This window comes from Strix uralensis, chromosome 10, assembly GCF_047716275.1.
Source record: "Strix uralensis isolate ZFMK-TIS-50842 chromosome 10, bStrUra1, whole genome shotgun sequence".
NCBI classification, from domain to species: Eukaryota; Metazoa; Chordata; class Aves; order Strigiformes; family Strigidae; genus Strix; species Strix uralensis.
Window position 1 is genome coordinate 22,168,186 of NC_133981.1, and position 21,379 is coordinate 22,189,564.

At 39.9% G+C, this 21,379-nt stretch overlaps 1 protein-coding gene across 7 annotated transcripts in view; it reads right to left on the bottom strand.

The window, feature by feature from the left end:
- Positions 1-21,379, bottom strand: part of VGLL4 (vestigial like family member 4) — a 105,439-nt gene that overhangs the window by 10,393 nt on the left and 73,667 nt on the right. For all 7 annotated transcript variants that reach the window (XM_074879717.1, XM_074879719.1, XM_074879724.1 and 4 more), the window contains one exon: positions 15,787-15,976. In XM_074879717.1, the coding sequence (XP_074735818.1) occupies positions 15,787-15,976 (190 nt within the window). The remainder of the gene's footprint in view (positions 1-15,786; positions 15,977-21,379) is intronic.

Sequence of the window (21,379 nt, forward strand, 5' to 3'; positions counted from 1 at the left end):
GCTTGTCCCTTTTCACTAATTACAAATTAGTAGTTGCAGATTAGCAGAATCGACCATAAAATCTAACCTTTAAGGCTTCACAGCTGGTGCTCAAGATGTTCTCTGAAAATCATGTGTCTCTTGAATCCTTTATAGGCCAGATTTAGACACAATAAAGCCGCACACAAACCACCAGGAAATACATTCTCACAGTGCTACATTTCCATCTTTTGCCAGCTTTGGTACCATTTCAATTCACAAGACTACTTTGCAGTATCAGCGTTCAGAAGAAAGAAGTTTAGAATTGCATTGCTCTGAGCTAAGGACTGATGCAAATGTGTGACTTAATGGCAGCACAACAGACTCTATATTTAAAGTACAGTAGCCTCATCTTGAATTACGGTACTGAAACAGCTACTGACCACAACAGACTAATCCTGCACCGCCCCTTAGGAAGGAAGCATGGAACTTCATAAATAGTGTGCCTTTGCAGACTGGTTTGGTACCTGGACAACAGCCATGAGATAGCCTGGGAAATAATGCATGAAAAGACGTGGCTAAAATCATTGTTCAAGCGATAAAGGCAATGCTGTGCAGAGATGGCTCATTCGTCTTGCTGCAATGCAGTATCTTTTGTGGCTGCAAGCCAAAATCTTACTTTTCAACTAAATATTATCTGGTCTACTACAATTTAAACAACCGTTTGGAGGCTGCAAAACCACGGCTCCAGTAGATTCCTACTTTTCACTGCCTCAAAGAAAAAAAAAAAAATAATCCCTGTTCAGAATGATTATATTTTGTTTTAATAAGCACAAGCTGATTTTCAAAGGAAAAACTTTTTTCCTCCACCAAAAATACTTGTAAAATGAAACAAAAAAATGTGGCTACACCAGTTGTTTGGGTTTTTTTTCTTAGAACTGGGATTTCAACAACTTAGTGCATTTACAGCAGGGGGGTGGGGGGGCAGGGCTGTCAAGTGACCAGTGGTGAACAAACCTACTGAAATTCCCAGGCAAAAGAAATTTTCCATTTTACACAACAGCACCTATTTCACTCATCCTTACTTTAAACAAAAAGTCACAGGCCTAAATAGTGGTGAACAGGTAGTTCTGCTGCCAAAAAAAAAAAAAAAAAACCCACCAACCCACCCCAAAAAAACCCAACAAAACTTTTCTGCAAAGATTTTTGGAAGAAGGGACCAAGAAACTGGGAAATGGGATCTGTCTGGGGCCAGGAAGCACAGCACAGTAGGCAGACCTTCCCTAAAGATACCTAAAATTATTGAGTTATCTCAGTAATCTCAGCAGACCACACCCTAGTCCTTTCTGTGGGCAAATAATTCCCTCTTCCTAAATTAGAACAACTCCTCTTCCGGGCAGGGAACAGTTTATACTCCACTCCTTAGAAGTCCTCTTCTCAATTCATCTACCTTCAACTATATAGACTTGGCAAAAAAATGAAGAATACCTGAAACTTCTGCTTCCACATGACATGCTATTTTTTCTGAGCCCAGCTGAAAATTTTACAGCACCGTGTAGAATTGTAACATGATAGCTCTGCCCTTGCGAAAATACACCAGCACTTCTGAGTCCCTCCTATTTAATATAAATAGCAAATCCTACAGATAGCTGACTCCACTTGAAAAACAATTGTGCATCAAATTATTTACAGAGTATTCATCAATTTCACATTATTAAATAATTTTAGTTTAAAATGTAACTTTTAAAATAGTTTTCTATTAGAAATTGAGAGTTTGTTACAATTTTATTATTATTATTATTATTGAAAGAAGTCATTCTTGTTTCAATATTAGATGCTCTGTCTGAAGGGGCAATCAAAATTACATGTGTTTGAAGATAATTATATTTCACTAAAGTCAATTAGCTTAAAAATTCCACATGCCCTGAACAAGTACAGAGATGCATCTCTTAGTTCAAACGTAAGGGCAGCAAATTACAAAGAAGGATTTCTGACTGTGTTTGAAAAATAACTTAAAAATGTATACTACAAATAAATCCAGCTGTCCAAACAGCTTCACCATCCCCCGACTCCACTTTGTCTTAAAAATCAGCGTATGTAACTCTGGACTCCATCTTCAGTGGTGGAGATGCCAGTGCAACGCCACTGGCTTAAAAACCAGCCAGCAGTGAATGTGGGTGAGAACCTGAGCAAAGAGCAGGCGCTGGGACGCTATTACATCAGCCAGACCCATCACCCTCACTTCCCTTCTAACAGAGGTATTCAAGCTACTTGCAGGTTTATTTTAGCAAAATTATACACGATTCCAACCTTAAATTCATTTCTCCAACACTTGAAAAACAGACATTGTTTTCCATGTTTCTCCCCAGTGAATCATAACCCAGGCTCCAGCACTTACCAAGCGTCATGTGCTCAGATGGATGTCAGACCAAAACCACACACATCCTGACTGTGAGCTGAAAGTCTGCTTCAGTTTGGTTCTAAGTAACGTTTCTTAATTGAAAGCAATGTTTCAGTCCTCCTCAGGAACCAGTTCAAAGGTGGCTAAAATGCATTGTTCTTAATATTTTTTTTTTGTTGTACAACCTTTAAATGTGGCTGTTCTGTTCACTGGCACAGAGTGGCGGTAATTCACACTCATCCTACAGGAACAGACTAACTCTGCCAGCTGCTTAAGGAAAAGGAAAAAAAAGAGGCCCACCGAAGGGGACAGTTTTGCTTGCACTCACTTCCAGCCTGCAGATCCTTCAGGAACAGATGCCAAAAGTATTACTGTACCTCCAAGTGAAGAAATCACAGACGTTTCACACTCCCTCTGGCAGAAATAGAGCTCTAACTTGAAATGGTTGTACTGTAGGAGTGTGTTTCACTTGCAGAAAGAACAAGTATTCACTTACAGTGCTTTTTAATTATCATGTAAGATGTTTTTCTTTATATATATAAGTTTGCTTAAGAGCAAACTTGCAGTTGTGTAACCTAATTCAAATACAATTTTCATATTTTCAGCATTTCTATAATATTTGTTTTCTAACATCTTTTACTGTATTTATTCACAAACTCGTAAGTCTGAAAGAGGACAGCTGCTTTTGTTAAAGACTACTTAAGGATTTACAATCCACTGATACAAAGTATCTTCTCCACATGGCTGGGGATCATTTCCTGAAAAAGTATCTACTTGCATACCTTAATTCTGTTACTGTGAGGTGGGAAAACAAGAATTTAAGGTGATGTTTCAAAATACAGGGATATATATCCAGAGGGAAAAATCCTAACTATTCCTTGCTCAGAATTTTTTAAGCAATCCAGATTCACTAAAAAACCCCAAACAAAACCTGAGAGTATTAGCAGTTTGCTCTTTGAGTGTCAGCCAATTATCTGAAGTATTCATAACATGAAAAAATACTCCAAACAGCCCAATACACTGTTCAAACCACATCTACTTTGAATGGCTGCCACCTAAATACATAACCCTTTTTCATCCCATTTTATTAGCTTTATGCTTCCCTGTTACTTTGAGTAGCCTTCTCCTTTTATGGCTTTGTACTCCATCCCAAAAAGCTTTCAAGTAGGCAACTTGCACAAGATCATTGTTCTTTTGCAAGAAGCGTTTCTGCCCCAGAACCTGGACCTCTGATACGGTTTCCCGAGAAAGATAAACAATGCCCTCTCCCTTTTTGCCTTTGCTGTTACTTAAACATTACTTGTACAGTATATTCCCACCCTGCAGGAAATCTTTTGGGCAAACTAGAGATCGCGTTCGGACCAACGCACAGATAAAGCTGACGAGTGATCTGCCACAAGCGCCCGTCGGGAAGCAGCGCTCCGGCAGCTACGCCTCCCGCAGTGGTTCTGGAGGGCTCCAGAGCAGCAGTTAGCTAGCCAGCTGGCTACCAGGGGGTTCTTTAACCGAGGTCTGTAGCTGGCAAATCCTCCATTTCTTCCCCCATTCAAGTGCAGTTAACAAGGAAAGAAGCAGGTGGCTAAGTCTTCACTTTCTGCCTCAGGCTAGAAACAACTCAGCAAAGGCACCCAGGATTTTAAGCACTGCCTCAGAGCTTCTCCAGCCACCAATAATTAAACTTAACTCTTCCCAGAAAAGGGCTTTTGTTCCTTTGAATTTTTCAGTTTGAGCAGCAGGCCCAGTTTGGAGAATTAAGCATCATATTTACACAAATTCTTTCAGAGTCAGAAGCAGGCATGCACCAACTGTACCTATTTTTCCCTGCTCTCTCCACTTCTCTCTAACCAGAATTCTACAGTTCCTTCCCTTAGAAAATTTCAATTCACAATTTTTTTTTTTTTTTTTTTTGCTTGGTGCTACAGCCAGTGGAAAGACCTTTGAGATGAGAAGTCAAAATAAAACCATTGAAAACACACTAACAAGAACTAGGATAATCTCACATATAAACAAACATAGGTCAGACTTTCTATATTTATCCTCACCAAAACAAGATTTTCAGAGATAAAATCTTGGACAGATAGTTACTTGCAAATGTAATCACCCAGGAGAACAGATTTCACAGTAAAAGAAATAAATTAATAATGAGCGGTGAAATGTATAAAGGAGTGTCCCATTACTGCCTGCCTGCACCAAGCAAAACTGCTCTGATACAGAAGAGCTTCCCTTCCTGAAGGCTTAATATTCACAAGTATGAAAGAATGCAAGGGAACCGCATGATGTAAGACCTTAGTCAAAAGCCAAACCCACAAAACTGAAATCTAAATCTAATGTACAGTAAAATCAATTAACACAATCTCAGATCCTACTTATTTTTCTCACAGGAATATTTTTTTAATGTTTGGCCATCTTTGCTCCAACATAGGATTGTTTTAAGAGGTAGCACTGGTTGCTTTATAACAGCAATCACTCATTCCATCTGTAAGTAAAACTCTGGGATTTTTAAAATGAAAATTTATGTCACTGCTGGAACACATGCGTACATATACAATCCAGAAATGATAACAAAGTTACCTTACTGCAATGGGTACAGACTGCAAGTTACCTGTAAAAAATCAAAACCTGTAATTCAACTTTAAAAATTAAAAAAATAAAAATGACCCCAGAACCTCTGCTCACCCACTAATTTCTCTGCTTTGCACTTCTACTGCCTGCTCGCTCAACTCCAAACCCCCTACATCTAGGTTCTCATTTTGTGTGGTACACCTGATGGCTCATTTTAAAGTACCATAATTTTTTGAAGAGGTTTTATGTGAGGCCATACCTGAGTTGTAAATGACAAAATTTTAACATATAATAAACAACTGGAAAAATTCTGAAATGACAAGTCATCTCATAATTCTGCTGAGGTAACTGTAAATATGAATTAGGCTGTTAGGAAAATTAATTTAAAAAAATAACTAATGGCTCAAAAAGTGGAGCTAGAACAACAGAAAGTTCCAGCATTTCAGTATTACCACAGCAACAAGTGTCTAGGTACAACTGGACATTGCAGCAATTATTATAAGTTTCCTAAAATGCACTACAATTTCTGGAGCATAAAGATAAGCCCATTTCATCTCTCCGATGTTTTGTTTAACTATATCTAGGTGGAAACCCACAGCTGACTACAACTTCTCTCTGCTCTGACTTAGTTTTCAAGGATTGAGGACAAAAAATATCCCGCCTCCTGCCAATCGCATTAGCCAAAGAGAAGAAACTCTCCGGTCCTCTACCCTGCAAGGCGGCGTCACTGGCCTCCCTGATTTAACTTCTCACGGCCTGTCAGGGGAGCAGCACATTTCTTGGAAAGGAGACAGGAGATTCAGCCACCTCCCCATAACTCTCTCTTCAAAGGACAACAGTAGCTCCCAGTTGCCTTTGAAAAACCTGCACAACACACTAGGAAAATGAGTAAGTGACGAACTATTTCTGCCAACTGTGAAGACCAAAGAGAGAAGGTGTGAACATTTCGGAAGCTGCAAAGGGCTCTGCAGAGGATGCGGTCTGTCTTTAGAAGACACTGCTACTACAGTTACAGAGAGCACTTTTTATGGAAGACAGTTTCAGTAAAACTGCAAAACTCACGACATATCAATGCACCCCAGAAATTCAAGCCTGTGGTTGCCAGTCAGGACCCAGAACTAAGGTTTCCCTTCTAGCTGAAAAGTAAACTACACAGAAGTCAGCATAGTATCTGGGTGCTCGAAGGGCTTGAAGGCACAATAATCTTATTCTGAGAAAGTCAAATGAAGCCGGTGAAATACGGAGCCTGCCAATGTTCACATCTGGAGAGCAAGTCAGGCTACTGCACATATTAGGACGAACAGAACATGATCTAGGAAGGCAAGTCACTGCTGGAATGGAAACTAAAAGTATCCGTGCAGGCGTCTGAACTGTTTCAAGTCCGTAAGGCACTTTGAGTGGCTTGGAGGGGAAAAACATGAGAAGAGCAAATGATAGAAGATGAGGTTAAAGAGACACTCCAAACTTTCCCTAAAATTTCTAATAAGCAGGAAGGAAAATCTGACAGTATAAGGAAAGAGCAAAGAGGCTTCCATGAAAACAGCAAGAAGGTCAGATGGGCTACTGGAAAGATTCAGAGGCAGCTATAAAATGATTGATTTTTACCCAACTGCAATGCCCACCCAAACACCTCTGGCAGACATTTCCTCTTATGTTCTACCAATTCATGTGCAGGGTCACGTGCGGCTTTTATAATTCAGCCATATTAACATCCTTTTGAAGTCAAACTTGGCACATGCACCTAACCTTTTATACTGAGTCACTGGAAAATACTGTAAACACTATTTATGATCACAGAGAGAAAACTATGGGCCAATGTCAGGAGAAAGCTTGCACATAAAATAGACACAGCAGTGGGTCATGTCCTAGTGCAACAAGATTAGCCACATACATGTGTGCTCAATATTGCCAGGGTACATCAGTCTGTTCTGCAGGCTCTGGGAAAACTTGGTCGTGTTGAAACTCAGTGGTGAAACTGTGCAGAACTGTTTAGAGGAAATAAAAAATGGCAGTTACATTTTCCTGTAATATTTTCTGGGTTGTTCCTTACAATATTTTCTACTTTATTTGGAAAAAATACTTTCATTCATCACTCAATGCCTGTCATGCAACTATTTTTGTCAAAGTGGGTACCAGCTTAAGTCAATCTGTCAACCTCACATTCTCAAAAGTTTATGGGATTTTATTTAGTTCAGTCACCTAAAAGACCACATCAGGTAGAATCTTACAGTAGAGGAGCAGATTAATAATTTTCTTTAAAGGTGGGAAGTAAAAGATATCAGCAACATGAGAATGGCAAGTTTATTTAGTAAGAGCTTTAACAACACAAGCCAGTCTCTGAAAATAAGGTCACCGTGTTGGAATTAACTGTGTCAAATTGTCAGGAGATGGGATTATCAAACTTTCGTTTCCAACTTCAACGGTTCTTATGAGAAAGAGGGAAAAGGGCCTGGATCATTAATGCTTACAAATGATGGTCTCTGTCCATCAGATACACCATGTAACATTAGCTGATGTGAAGAAGGAAAAGCTGAGAAAGTACATTAATTTGCTTTCAGACAGAAATTTCAAAAATTCTCAAAAAAACCCAGGCTTTAGACCTTTAGACTGAGAACGGTGTTTAAATGACTCGTTTTAAGAAATGAGATTTTTTCATGGGCTGTTTTATAAAAGGAATAAACATTTCATTAAAACTTTATTGCAACTGTTTTTAATTGCTAATAAAATCTGAATTACTGAAACCTCTAGAAGCACTATAAATACAATAACAGCTTCGTTATATTTTGCACAACTATTCATACCAATATAGTAAAATAATTCCTTTGAAAAGCTGATAACCAAACCGACCACAGCAGTAGCAGTGAGGTGTTTGAAAGGGTACTTTTCAAGTTAACCATCAAATCCTACAATCAACAGTATCCTCTCACAGCAACTTCTGGTTTAAGGAGACTTCAGCTGGAAAAGCAAATCACAAGCAAAAGTGTTTGGGGTTTTTACTTCCCCCCTTTTCAAAGTACTGATTTACAAATACTAAAAGTTACTGATTAAAAATGTGACAGAAAGGTTCACAAAGCATCATTCCTTAACTTCAGATAGCAAGAAGCCAGCCACGTCCACAGAGCTCAAACAACATTGACAGCCCAGGGCTTTAAAGACAGGACTTTGACAGGACCATGTGAATCGACCTTAACTTGACTGTAATGTGCAACTCCTCCATTATTTACAGTAACTGTACATCTGTGCCACATTAAAGACTACATGGAGCAGTAATTAGAGTGTGCTGAGACTTCTCCCCAGATGTTTTGGAAAGTTTTTCTCATGGCTTACCAAACTCATCCCACCCTCTTTTTCTTTCCAAGCAGGTATTCTGCACTCGAGTCCGTGCACTGACGCGAGTGAAATCCAGTCCCGGTGCATACACAGACCTGCAGGTACAATAAGCCAACACACAGACTCTGCTTTCTATGTTCACATTCCACTGTATTTTAGGAACAATATTTACATTGTGAATGAGAAATCTTGGAGAGCTGCTGAGCTGCAGGGCTTGTTTACAGTGTTAGTGAAGTTATGTAAGAAATTTAAAGGACAACTCGATTTCAATCCAGCAATATGGGCATGGGTAACTAATTTAGTCAACATCACGGCAACTACGAAGCGCGGCGGATTCCAGCAGGATTTTCCACTGGGGGAAGTGGTCAAATAACTGAGGTCAAAACCTCCAGACTTCAACGGCGGCAACGTCCTTTTATTTCCCTTGTCATTTTCTTTCGGGATAAATCCTCAACGGAAGCCATACCCACCCCTTCGCCGCAGCCCCGGGGCGGGCGGGCGGGCTCGGGGCGCTGCGCCCCCGCGGGGTGGTGGGGGGGTGAAGGGCGCAAGGCCCGGCACTAACCTGGGGGTGAGCAGTGCCCGGGCGTCCCCCCAGCCCCGCCCGGGGCCTCACCGACGCGGCGAGCGGCTGCGGCCCACAGCGCGGCCCCGGCCGCCTCGTCGCCGTAAGAGTCCCCCGCGCTGCCCGCCCGGCGGGGCCCGTCCCCGGGGGCGCGGCCCGGCTGTCCCCGGGGCGGGCTGGGAGCGGCCCGCTGCCAGAGGCGGCTCCGCGGGAAGCCGGCCCGGGCTGCTGAAAGGCGGCGAGGTCCGGCCCGCGTCGGTCCGCTCCCTGCCCCGACCCCCGCGTCGGGAGCCCTCGGCATGGAGGCAGCGGCGGCAGCCTGGGCACGGCCTGCACACTCCCCTCCCGCCATTTCTGCTCGCTCCCCGTCAGACTAGGGACCGAAAACTGGCGGGGAAACGCTGGCCGGCGATCAGGGCACGCACTTGAAGCGTAAAGATGGCCGCGGATGGTTAGAAATAGCCAGAGGAATACTTTCCACCTTTCCACACTGAGAAATAATGCCGTTTATTCAGAGTCAGCACTCAGCAATTTTGCAGGAATGAGTTAAAGCCAGCTCGCATGTTTTTGTAGCGCATTACAGCATGAGAGAAAATGAAAGGGGACTGTCCAGTCCAGCACTTTCAGTCTGGGGAAAAAAATTTACTTATTCAACTAGAAATTAATGTAATGTTTTATTCCAGATCTTACCCTTACAGAGTCATTGTCTATAGCAACCGTGTCCATAACATTCTAATTCTCAAGAGCGTAACTTTCTAGTAAATGGTACATCTGTCAAACTGCAGGAAACATCTGGGAAAATGGTTAAATAAAGAGAAGTGAGATTAAACCTTTGTTTCCATATGGCTAGGATACACATCTAGAATATGTTTGTAAATGTTAACTGGCTCTTTTCTTGCCTCTTGCTTAGCTATCAGACTTTTGGATTGGTGTTGAATTTCACCCCCACGTAGATATATGATAATTTACACAACGTAAAATCTCCCTTTAACGACAATGAAGAAGGGCCCCTTGGGTAAAGAGCCACCACCAAGGGGTGCGTGTCCCGCTGCCCTGAGCGCAGGCCGCCCTGCCACCGCCAGTACGCTGTGACAACACAGCTTTGTGCTTCACAAGGCAGCCCCGGAGCCTTAACATACTACGGAAGTTTTATGCAAAGTAAGTTTGGATGGAAATTTTATACAAAAGAAGGAAAATGAAAGTGTAAAACGTTCTATCAAAGCAGAATTCTGGAGCCAGCTAACAAAACCCTTCTGTTTGCAAGTGGAGACACCTGAGCTAACACTGCCTGATTTTTCAACTACTTAAAACATATACCCAAATTTGGACAGATCAGGTCTTTTTGTGAAGGACTGATAAGCTATCAATCAATTTTTAGCCCTGAAACTGTTCATAACAAGCATTTCATGTGTGCTTGGCTACACCCTCCTGAACTGAAAGGGACTTGAGTACTTTCTGAAATTCCCCCTTGGATAAGAACTTCTGCAAAACTCAGTGTTAAATATTAACTCAGATAAATTAGCTCTTTCCAGTCCATCTCTGAAAGTTCAATTTAATGTACATCTTGTTGGAAACTATTTCAGAATAATTTTGTGTATATGTAATCTCCATTAATAAATAACAAACTGTATCTGATTGATTTTGCCCATCATTCAAGCAATGCATACAAGAAAAAAAAAAAATAGGAAAAGCAGTTTGAAACCTGCTCTGTAATCCTTTGTCCACTGTAATCAACAAGAGCCACATTGTAACAGTTCCACTGGCAATACAGAGGATTTCAGCTTCAACAGGGCTGCTTTGAAAACACCAGGTTAATCCTAAAATACTTCAAAGGCATAACCCGTGCCAAGAGAACTCAGTGGAGATGCCTGCAAGCAAATGAGAGACATTTTGGGTGTTCCGAGTTGTGTGTGTAGGGTTTTTTTTTTTTCAATTCCAATCTGTCACAATAAAATGACAGTGTAAACATATTTCTTAATACCACATGAAGTTTGGAACTGAAAAAGCAGCAGTTAGCAGCAAAGAACTTTTCTGAAAACTCCCACGCTACCTCTGCAACCCAGTGCTAAATCTTTTCAAGCCCTGCTTGGAGCTGCAGCCAGCCTCCACCACAACGGGGACCTGATTTTCTGCAGAACATTTCCACCCTGCACTCAGCCAGGGTCAGGCAATGGTAAGGGGGAAGGTGACGGAGTCCTCCTCTAATAAGGAGCGTCGTTTATTGAGTACTTCAAATCTTACTCAAAATTCCTTGCTTTGAGCTACTACAAGCTTGAAGAGGACACAGCTGGACAGGTTAAGACAGATTTTTTTAAAAAGGATGCCAGGGTAGTTTCTATTACAGTGTCATTAAAGTGAACAAACTCCATTGGATATTCATGGTAAAAAACTTATGATATATGGCAGCTTCCAAACTCCAGGAATCTAGCCTGGCTTTATGGATTTGCCATGATTCTTCACTGTAGTGAAGTGAAGACACAACCTAGAATTTGAAACAGAAGTGTCTGGGTCTGTATGGTTACGTTCAAAACTGAGATCTTACTCACGTGTAGATCTTTATTTTATTACAAGAAAAAGCCTAATTATATATCACACAAATCAAGAGATGATTCTTCTTCAGACATCTACTTAACAGCTGCAAACTTTTGCCGTAAGATGATTTTCATATAGAAATTGTCATTGCGATCCGAATGCCACCAAACCAAATGGGAATTGTGACAAAGAGATTGAGGGGAAAATATTCCATTCACAAGCCTGCTTGTCCCAAACCAAAAATGCCAACTTCCAGCCTGATGTACTCGACAAGCGAACAAAAATAATAGTCCCTTCCAATACAAATTCGAACGGCCAGATTCACATATAATTTTACCAGTAACACAAAATCTGAATCCTTTTGAAGAGGTCAGTGACATCAATTCAATTGAACCTTAAATACAGTGACTTGATCCCGCAAGTTGCTAGCATAAAAACTATTTTTAAAATTGCTAGACCACAAGTATAAAGTATTAGCCATCACTGTCCCCTGCCCAAAAACAGTTAAGAGTTGCATACTTGCAAGTTCCTACTAAAAACCAGAGAAGCAAAACCAGCCCAGTGTCATTTCTTTTTAAAAAATAATTAAAATTTTGTGCTCTTTTACTCATTTCCTCGTTTTCTTTGCTACTTGGCAAACAAAATGCCATGAGAAGAAAGTGCTCCGGGGCTCCCCGTTCCCTGCAAGGACTCTTACGGCAGAGCTGATGCCCGCTGGGAAAAGGCTGATGTCAGCTCTTAAGAGCTCCCTGCAAGGATAAGGAGGCCTTTGTTTTCAGCTGAACTGTGAAAATGAGAAAATGCCTCCAGCCTGACAAACAAGAAACCCACATAACATAGGTCAGGCCTGAGACCTTCACTTAAAGGTACAACACACTTCATTCACATTCCCCTTACATCACAATGCTCAGAGAGAGTTAATTTTACACAGGACTTGCCATGAAATGCTAAATACACCTTGGAAACATAACAAAGCAGCTTCATTTCTTAAGAAAGACTGGTAGAGCTCTCCAGCCACTTTACCCATACATAAAGCACTCGCAGTTCTTATATAAATCAAGTTCCTAATTACTCTTCTGTAAATCAAGGTGATTTTAGTGAAGTCATAGGAAAACAAAGGCATGTTTCAACTTGAGGCTTAAAATAAGCTTGCTTCTCCTTCACAAAGCACCAGAAAATAAAGTATGGTACAAAAAGCACATTTTACTTTAGCAAGGTTATACTTCAGCAAATGCATTTTAACTAAAACATTTGAGGGACATACAAGAAAGTGTGAAATGCAAATAAAGCAATTCCATATTACAGTGCCTAGGTTTTACTTCGGGGTGGAAGTATTTGTTTTTCGCAAGTGAGAAGCTTATGGGTGTAATGTCTGTGACCACAAAAATACAGAAGATGTATAAATACGGTTCAGTACACTGCCATAAGATAGGCAGTTTCACGTACTGATTTTTAAGAATTAATCTACAAGGTCTCAAGTATACTTTGTTATCCTAAAGCTGTGAATTACCTCCTCTGAAAAACAGAGCCTTTGATAAAATTCTTCTCTGCACAGGAATTCCATTGCATATTTTAGAAACATAGTAGGATTGCCAGGGCATTTGATTCACTCTCCTCCAGAGACTGTACTCCAATAGCTGTGTTTTTCCATCATAAAAGCAAACATGCCCAAGTACAACTCAAAGAACCTAGTCAAAGATGATACATTAGGGAGTTACACCTGAGCAGGGAACATCTCAACGCATTCCACTTCCACACAGAAGGCTGGCATCACTGGATTTTTAATAAAGTATCCAAAGCATTTAAATGGATTCATTCCCACTGCGTCCCAGTGACTGAGATGCTAGGGCGCTGGTACCTAAGAGTTAACATCCAATTGCTAACAAAAGGTTCTACCATTTATAATGAACCACAGCACACAATTCTTGTCCTATTTAATTATGTTTCCAACCACAATATGCTGGTGTTAAGAGGATGAATATACAAGTGCTTCACAGTTCTACCAACCCAGTCACAAAGACCCAAATGTCTGAACAAGAGCTGCTCGCAGTTATAAAGACTTCTGTCTTCCAAGCACTGACTTCCAAATGAGAAAGATCTGCCCATCTGGACGTTTAGAACAACTGAAGACATTCAGCCAGGAGTATGGATTTAAACACTGCTATGTGGCAAAGATGCACGGTCTGCACCCCTAATGTTGACTGGGGCAGTTATGCCCAGTTTCTGTATCACCAACTCTTTCGTCCTGTGCTTTCAGGGGACTGTGTCCTGAAAAGTTCAAAATACACAGACTCTAAATTTCATCTTCATAGTCCAAGTCACAAAAATGTCTTTGCTAGCACCAAAGATACCATGTCGTCTAGTCTCCACATTACGCTCCACACCTCTTACGGGTTTTGTTTTCTAAACTGAATGTTATCAAACTTACACCTCTAGAACCCCAAGTCGCTACAACGTGACTGCTGTTATTGTGTTCCAGAAAGTACTTCTTTCTTCGAATCTACTGTCTTTTCTTTAGTGCAAACAAGTCAAGCTTCTACAACACACTTCCCATCTCCAAAACAAAAATTTTAGAACAGTTCCACAGAGTCCGAGTAATCCACTTCTATTGTTAAACCCAAACGTCATAATCCGAAATAAAGGGAAAATATGAAAAACATTCAAGAAAATAACTTCAGTGGTGATGATGGCAGGGAAGTGGGAGTAGAATACTGAGAATGTTTGTGAACTTTTACAATATATCTGAAATACACAGAATATTCAGCTATTTCAGAGATATCACAACAGGTTTTTTTATAACATTCAGTTGAAAGCATATTTTCATATGGCCAGATCAAACTTACAAAATAAAGTAGAAAAAAGATGGCTTTGTGTATGCTATTTTAGATTATGATTCATCTGCAGTAGATGGTTTAACTGAAATAGATTAAGTCCTATCACATGAACACCAGGCTTTTTAAATTTGTATTATATTTATTTATATTATAACCAGTGCTTTTTATTATAATAAGATGTACATTTCATATACAAAATCACAGAAAGAATCTACTGAGTAAAAAGGTACCATAGTGGATGAGTAAAAACATATCATACTGGTAAAGACCAGATAGCTTTAAAATATATCTAAGTGACCTCATGAAGTAACTGCCTCTACCTTTTAGCTTTGAACCTTGGTTGCACATGAGTCTACTGGTTCAGACTTCATTATTTTTATGGCCTCCACTGTATAAAGTGTTATAATGTACGTAACTGCCAGCTGTGTTTTATTTCACCACATTGCAAATGAGGGGTTTTTTTTAAAAAAAAAAAAAAAAAAAAAGTCACACCTTTTCCCACAAAGTTACCTAATAATTCCAAAACGCCACAAATTTCTTCAGTTGTGAGATGTATGTATGCCACAGAAATGCAGCATACAGTTCTCTCCCATACCAGCATTCTCAGCTCCAAGGAAAGGCTATAAATAGTTAAGTTTTTAGGAGAAAGAACAAGGTATGTTGTAAATGAGAAGTCTCTCTCTGCTTGTGAGCTTTTATTGTTTTGCATTACTTCAGTGCTGGATTCCTGATTTGTAACAAATTCCAAGACTGCAGACTACAGGCCCAGCCTCTGACTAACACTATAGTGATTTATTTGAGGATAAATACCTCTGTCCGCATCTTATGACTGAACACAACAGTCCACAGCAGCGTGGAATGCGAGGAATGCAGAGGCTGCAGGAGCTGAGGCAGCAGGGAAAGGAGCACAGCTATGGGGCGGCCCTGGACTGAGCCGCTCCCATCACTTCCTCCAGCCAAGAATGGAAGGAAGTCTCTCAGCCTGTACGCTTCATGCCAACCAGACTTGCCTTCCCCGGAATGAGAACACAGCAAGAATGGCATTTGATGATTACCCAACACATGCACCTCACTCATCAACACCTTACCTGTATGAAAAATTCCACATCTGACTGTCAGAGCTGTGGTGCAATCCTTTAAGTAATGTTTAGCAACAACTGCAGCTTGCCCAGTTGTCAAGGCAGACTACGGAGCAGCTGGCTCACAATCTCCTGGCCTCAAAAAAATGTGAAGCACTTCTGTTTCCCCTCCTTCTGCCTCCCCACCCCCATCAGCAGAGAGTACAGAGGCTCAGAATCAGGGGAAGCAAAAGGAGCAGATTACAAAGAACAAATGAACAATACTTTAGAAATTGCAAGGTGAATAAGTTTTACTATAAATAGTTAAGTTGAGCTAATTCCTGTTACTTCATGCTGTATGAAAACAAAAGAAAACAAGAAGACCCATCTAATCACACCAGTCTTTGTGCGGATCTTCCGTACAAACTGGAACAATGGAAAAATCTAGCACAAAGTTTTAGACGCAGTATGATTTTAGCACACACAAAAATGAAGAGGATAGCACTAAATTCTATGAACCAGAGGTAACAAAAGCAAGACACTTACAGATGCGGATTGAACATTCGACTCATTTTAGAAACATGGTCGTTTTCACAGTCTAGCTCATCATCCCCTTGGTCCATGCTGAGCTTTCTCTTGTTGGGACTGATAGGAGGAGGGCCTGTTCGATGGTTGGTTAGAGCAGAGGATACTGGAAGAGACTGCATTCTGGGCTCCCCTCTTAGAGCTGCTTCACCTACAAGAAGGAGACAAGTAAGAATGAACACAACAGGGAAAAGAGAGGTAAAATAGCATTCTCTTTGAAAACATTCTTGCAGAAAAATTTCCCAACCAGACTGAGGTCTGCACAGGCACATTTAACATGGTTGCAAGATAAATAAGGCATCATAAACCATCCTTTAGTGCTTCATGCTGAAATAAACAGTTGAAAAAAGGTAATGTGAGAGGGGTCAACTCACCCCAGGTGATCTGAAAGGTTGAGCTAACGCATATTTCCAACAGCATTTTTATTCAGAAGCATTCCTCCTTACAAGCTGCCATTCCAGCACTGAACTTTCATTACCTCATTCTGCAAAGCATGACTATTCGCAATGAAACACGCTTTGTTCCTTTTCTTATGGTTGTGGTTAGAAATTCCAGGGCTACAGTTCACGTTTATGCCAAATATTCAAGATCTAAAACTGAACAAACGTTCAAATTCTCAAACAATTCCTTTTATAAAAAGCTGTCCAAAACAAGCTTGTCTGGTATATAACCGTGCAAGGTAAAAATTAGGGAAAAAATTGGACCTTGCTGATGCAAGTTTTAAGTTTGTCCTTAAATGTCCTCCTCTATACCTTTAAACTACGTTTGGAACAATGAACAATTCTTCAGTGCAAGAATCGCAAAATCTCAATTTTCAGAATGATAATTTTCAACTAGGCAGACTGGTGGTAGTGAGTAGAATATAAATTTTATATAATCTAACACTTATCAGAAAATGCCATTCACGGCATGTGGGAGCTGTGTATAAATAATTCCAGAAATGATACAATTAGCTTGCGCATAAACACATTCACATATTGTTACTAAGCAGGCATTAAAGTGTGACCACAGTACTGCTCCCATTTCAATTAAATGTCTCACTAAATGTATAGCCTAAAGCACAGTGCTGAATTTCACCAGCAGTTATGGACTTTACTGGAACTCACATCCTTACAGCCACAGGTCATATTTAGACCTCATAGGGATTTAAAGATGTTTAAAAAAATGCTTTTGGGGCTCCGTAAGGGGCTTGGAGAGGAGCTAAATTAACCAGGGTTACCTATTCTGGTAATATTCCTGAAATAGCCACTTTTGCTAGAGTTTAAAGTTTGTATTTTTCCTACACTGCCAGAAGCATTTTGTTTTCTACATGGCCATAATTTCCAGAACTAAAATTAGGATAAAGTTAACTCCATCTCCAGCCCTGAGGTACCTGACAATGGAAATCTTTGTATGCCACCACACATTTTCACATCATCGCTGAGGCAGATGATTTATAAAATGCTGCCCTAATTCCACACACGACAAATACTATTTTGTTGGAAAAAGAACGAGTGAGGAGAAAACCTCCTGAATGTTTACCAGTAAAAATAAGCATTTTGCCAATTTAGTCAGCATAATATAAACTAGCAAATATACACTGACCTATAATACACCACAAGTCATGATTTCTATTAAAGACTCTGGCACCAAATCTAAATAGGAACTTTCCATCTCAGCTCTAAATAGTAAAAACTGTGCTCTACTGCAAATGCTCTAAGACAGACATCCAGACCCCCTCCTGTTCAAAACAAAGTGTTAATTGGGAAGCCCCCCGCAACCACTCTAATGTCACAGGAGAAGTTTTTATCCAAAAGACCTCTCATATGAAATAATCTTCGTATCAGTAAAATTTCTGCATTTTTTCCTCAGCCTTTATATTTTGCCAGTAGAAACCTCCACCTACATAGTGTTCATATTCTAAACACACTTAATTTTAGAAGTAAACCACATCATACCAGTTTCTCTCAGTGAGGAATCTCCCTCACTTCTATCTTTGAGAAAAATAAGTTAATACCAGTGTCAAAAGATAAACTTTCATCAACTAAGGTTTATGATACTTTCATCCCACCCATACGCAATTATTCTTTCCTCTGCAGTATCTCAGATCACTTCTGAAGACTCAAACACAAAATTCTGTTACAGGAATTATAGATTCCGTGCAGGAACCTAACTCCTACTGACTTCTCCTGAGCAACTCCTGACAGGAACACAGGCAATCTAAATATCCCTGTAAAGTTAACTCTGGTGTTTACAGAAGACAAAAATCTCTAGACAGTGTCCAATTTAGTAAGTTAGAAACTTTTCCTTTTTCCCAAACAGCAACTAGGAGGCTGATACTATACAATTACCTCAAGGGGGTTTTTTCTTTAAGAAAAACCTGTAGAAATTCATCTTATTATACGTATGGTAACAACAGCATTTATATATTAACATGCAGATTGAGTACAAAATCTGGTAAAAATGTTATGGCTATTGTTGCTATTGTTGGACATAAAGAAACCCATTTTAAAGAAATTTAGCAAAGAAAGGAATGGCTTCTAATGAAAGCCTGTCAAATTTGGTAATGCATTTTCCTGATCATAAAGTAATGTGGTAACTATGCAGGGGGCATAAACATACCAGAACTGTCCAGTGTATCTGCAGCACCACAGGGCCATAGGGCCAAAATTCATCAAATTAACAGAACTTCGAAGAGGTGGCAGTGGTGGGCAGGCAGGAGCAGTGAGAGCTCTTCCAGGACAGGCTGGAAGACACTGAGCACCTCCTCGTGAGAAGAGACAAGTGGCTGGTGCTCAGCATCTTGTAGAGCCCACCCTGCAGACACAAGGCAAGCAGAGAACAATACCAAACAAAAGAGTCCAGATAAGAGGGGGAGATCAAGAGGAAAAATATCTCTACATTGTTTATGGGGATAAACTGCATAGTCATATACTGTATTTGTACTGCACCAGGAGTTCTCATGTGGCCTGTAAGTTTGATTAGGGCTAAAACTGCTTTTTATTTAAGTAAAAAGGCAACTTCTTTCCCCACTACTTTCCTCCTTACCAAACTTGAATTTAAACCAGAGAGGGAGAAACCACAGCAGAGTCTACCACACAAAATGCTGTTTTACTGACTAGGTTTGTCTCCCCCAACTGACCACACTCCATGGTAACCAGACTCGCATCATACAGCTGGCAAGACAAGACTCTGATAAAACAACTGTGTTTTATAAAATTCCCCAAGTCCAAACTCCAGTTTTCAAAATTCATTACTGTGACGGCTTGTGTCTGCACTGCAACTGAAAGCAGAGATAGCAAACACATTTATTGTGCCTCTCATAATACTTCTCTTTGTTTCAGCAAGCAGCTGGTGTAAGGCACTCCAGATCTGCTGCTTTCAGATAGTTCTACTTACAACTATTCATACTAGCCTCTTTTTTTTTTTCTTTTTTCTTTTTTTATTAAAACTGTTAGGCAACATGATAAAGCACAGACAAGCTAACCAGAGATAACAACGTGACGTAGTGTCTGCCTATATAGCAGCACTGCAGTAGTGCGCTCGCTCAGTTGACAGAAGTCCATGCAGTCAGCAAGAATGTTCTTTATTTTAACCACTTAGGAGCCTAAACTGAAAGCGATTCAAATTAATACATGCAAACTAAATGTTTGTAAAACCAGCATGGCTCTTTTCAGACATATACACCACCAGGACAGTCCTCTGTAAACAGTGGATCTTCAGCACTGTTTGCTTTTCTCTTGCAGTATCTGCGTCCCTACTGAAACCTCCATGCAATACAGACATCACAACAGCAAAAATCATGTTTTTACAAGTGTGGATTCGATAGCAAGACACCAGAGAAATCTTAAAATATGTCTGAGAACTCCAGGAGTTACTAAAGACTGGAAAAAAAAAATACACTATTTTGGCAGCTAGCTTCCTTCCTCTCCGACCTAGCAACTCAGTATGGGCTGCACTAAGACATGGCTACCATATCCTATTCCCCCTCCCAATTTCCTCTCTCCCGCTGGCTACTATTAATGCATAAAATCTGAGCATTAATTACAATCCAGAAAAGAAAGGCTTTGTCTTTCCAGCTGAAGACTGACATGATACAGTCCTTAAAACAGATTGAAATAAAACTCCTTGAAAGAAAATTCCAGCACTGCCCTTGCCCATTTTACTTTTCCATTCTACACCTGACAAACGGATTTGTCCACAAGAGTAAATTCAGGACACATTTATTAACTTTGAAAAGAATAAAAAAATAAATCCTCGGTTGTGGTGTCTGTTAACAGGGTCCTTACCTTTAAGGTCTTGGATTGAATTACCAAGACCTCAGGCCACTCTATTAATTAATAAAACCATGGGCACGAGAGTTTAACAGACTTTAATTAACGTGCATTACACCTTTAATTACCTTTTCCAATACCTCCACGCAGACATTAGTAAAAGGAGATCATTAGTAAAAGGAGCTGCCTCATGTTCTTAGGGCCAGACATTCCCAGGAATCAACAGTACGTGAAGATCATCAAGGGCAGTTTTCTCTACTGATCCAAGATCAAAATTTAGCCCTCATGACATATGAAACATTTCTGCTTAAAAGTCAAGACATTCACAAAAGCTATATATATGTGAAAAGGATACTATAAAATGAAATTTGTTTTATTTTCTATTCCTGTATTCTAACAATCATGAGATTAAATTGCAAATAGATTGGAACGAATTTATAAACTATTGCGCGTTTTCTTCTGCCATCTCAAACACAGAAGTCAGTCTGTGCCAACATAAATTGGGATAAATGGCATAAAAATTCCAATTCGTGGACAAAAATCACATGATTTGAGATATCAAATACCAAGCAGGGAAGTCACTGCAAATTACTCAATTCAACAAGTCATCAAAACAAGTTATCAAAACAAAAGAATCACAGTACAGAATTAATCTGCACATGTTGTCAGCTGCCTAGTTTGGGTATCACTTCGCAGCATACTATACATTGTAAGAGGACTGATATCCTTGAAATTGGGAAATTCCCCAGAAATTAAGTCTGTGTGAAATAGTTAAGACAATCTTAAAAGTATGTAATTTAAGGCAGATTTATTTCACTTTCTTGACCAAAGAAAATTAATTAATCCATTCAGACTCCTCAGTAGTAAGTCTCTGGTTCATGAAAAAAAGCTATCCTAAGAAGCAGTCACAAATTATATTTATTTATATAATTGCTGAATATTTCTATAACCCCCACTCAAACAAACAAAAAGATCCTTTATGTAAAAACATCATTTTGTACCACTACTTTATTTCTGGTTTGCAGTTTCTATAAAAGATATAAGCTGAGTTTAAATAAAATTTAATTCTGGGAAACAGTCTGCCAAACACTGTAAACAAAGTCACAGTAGTCTGTATTTCCTTTGTAGTATATAAAACAGGCCTACCTGGAAAGCATAATAAAACAGCAAACTACAGGAACAACAGAAAATTAAGTATTAATGAGAACAGCCTAATCATAAAACACTACTATGAAATTAGATCTTGGAAATATTTTGTATTATAATTGATAGGTTTCTTTCAGCAGCCAACTTACTGATTC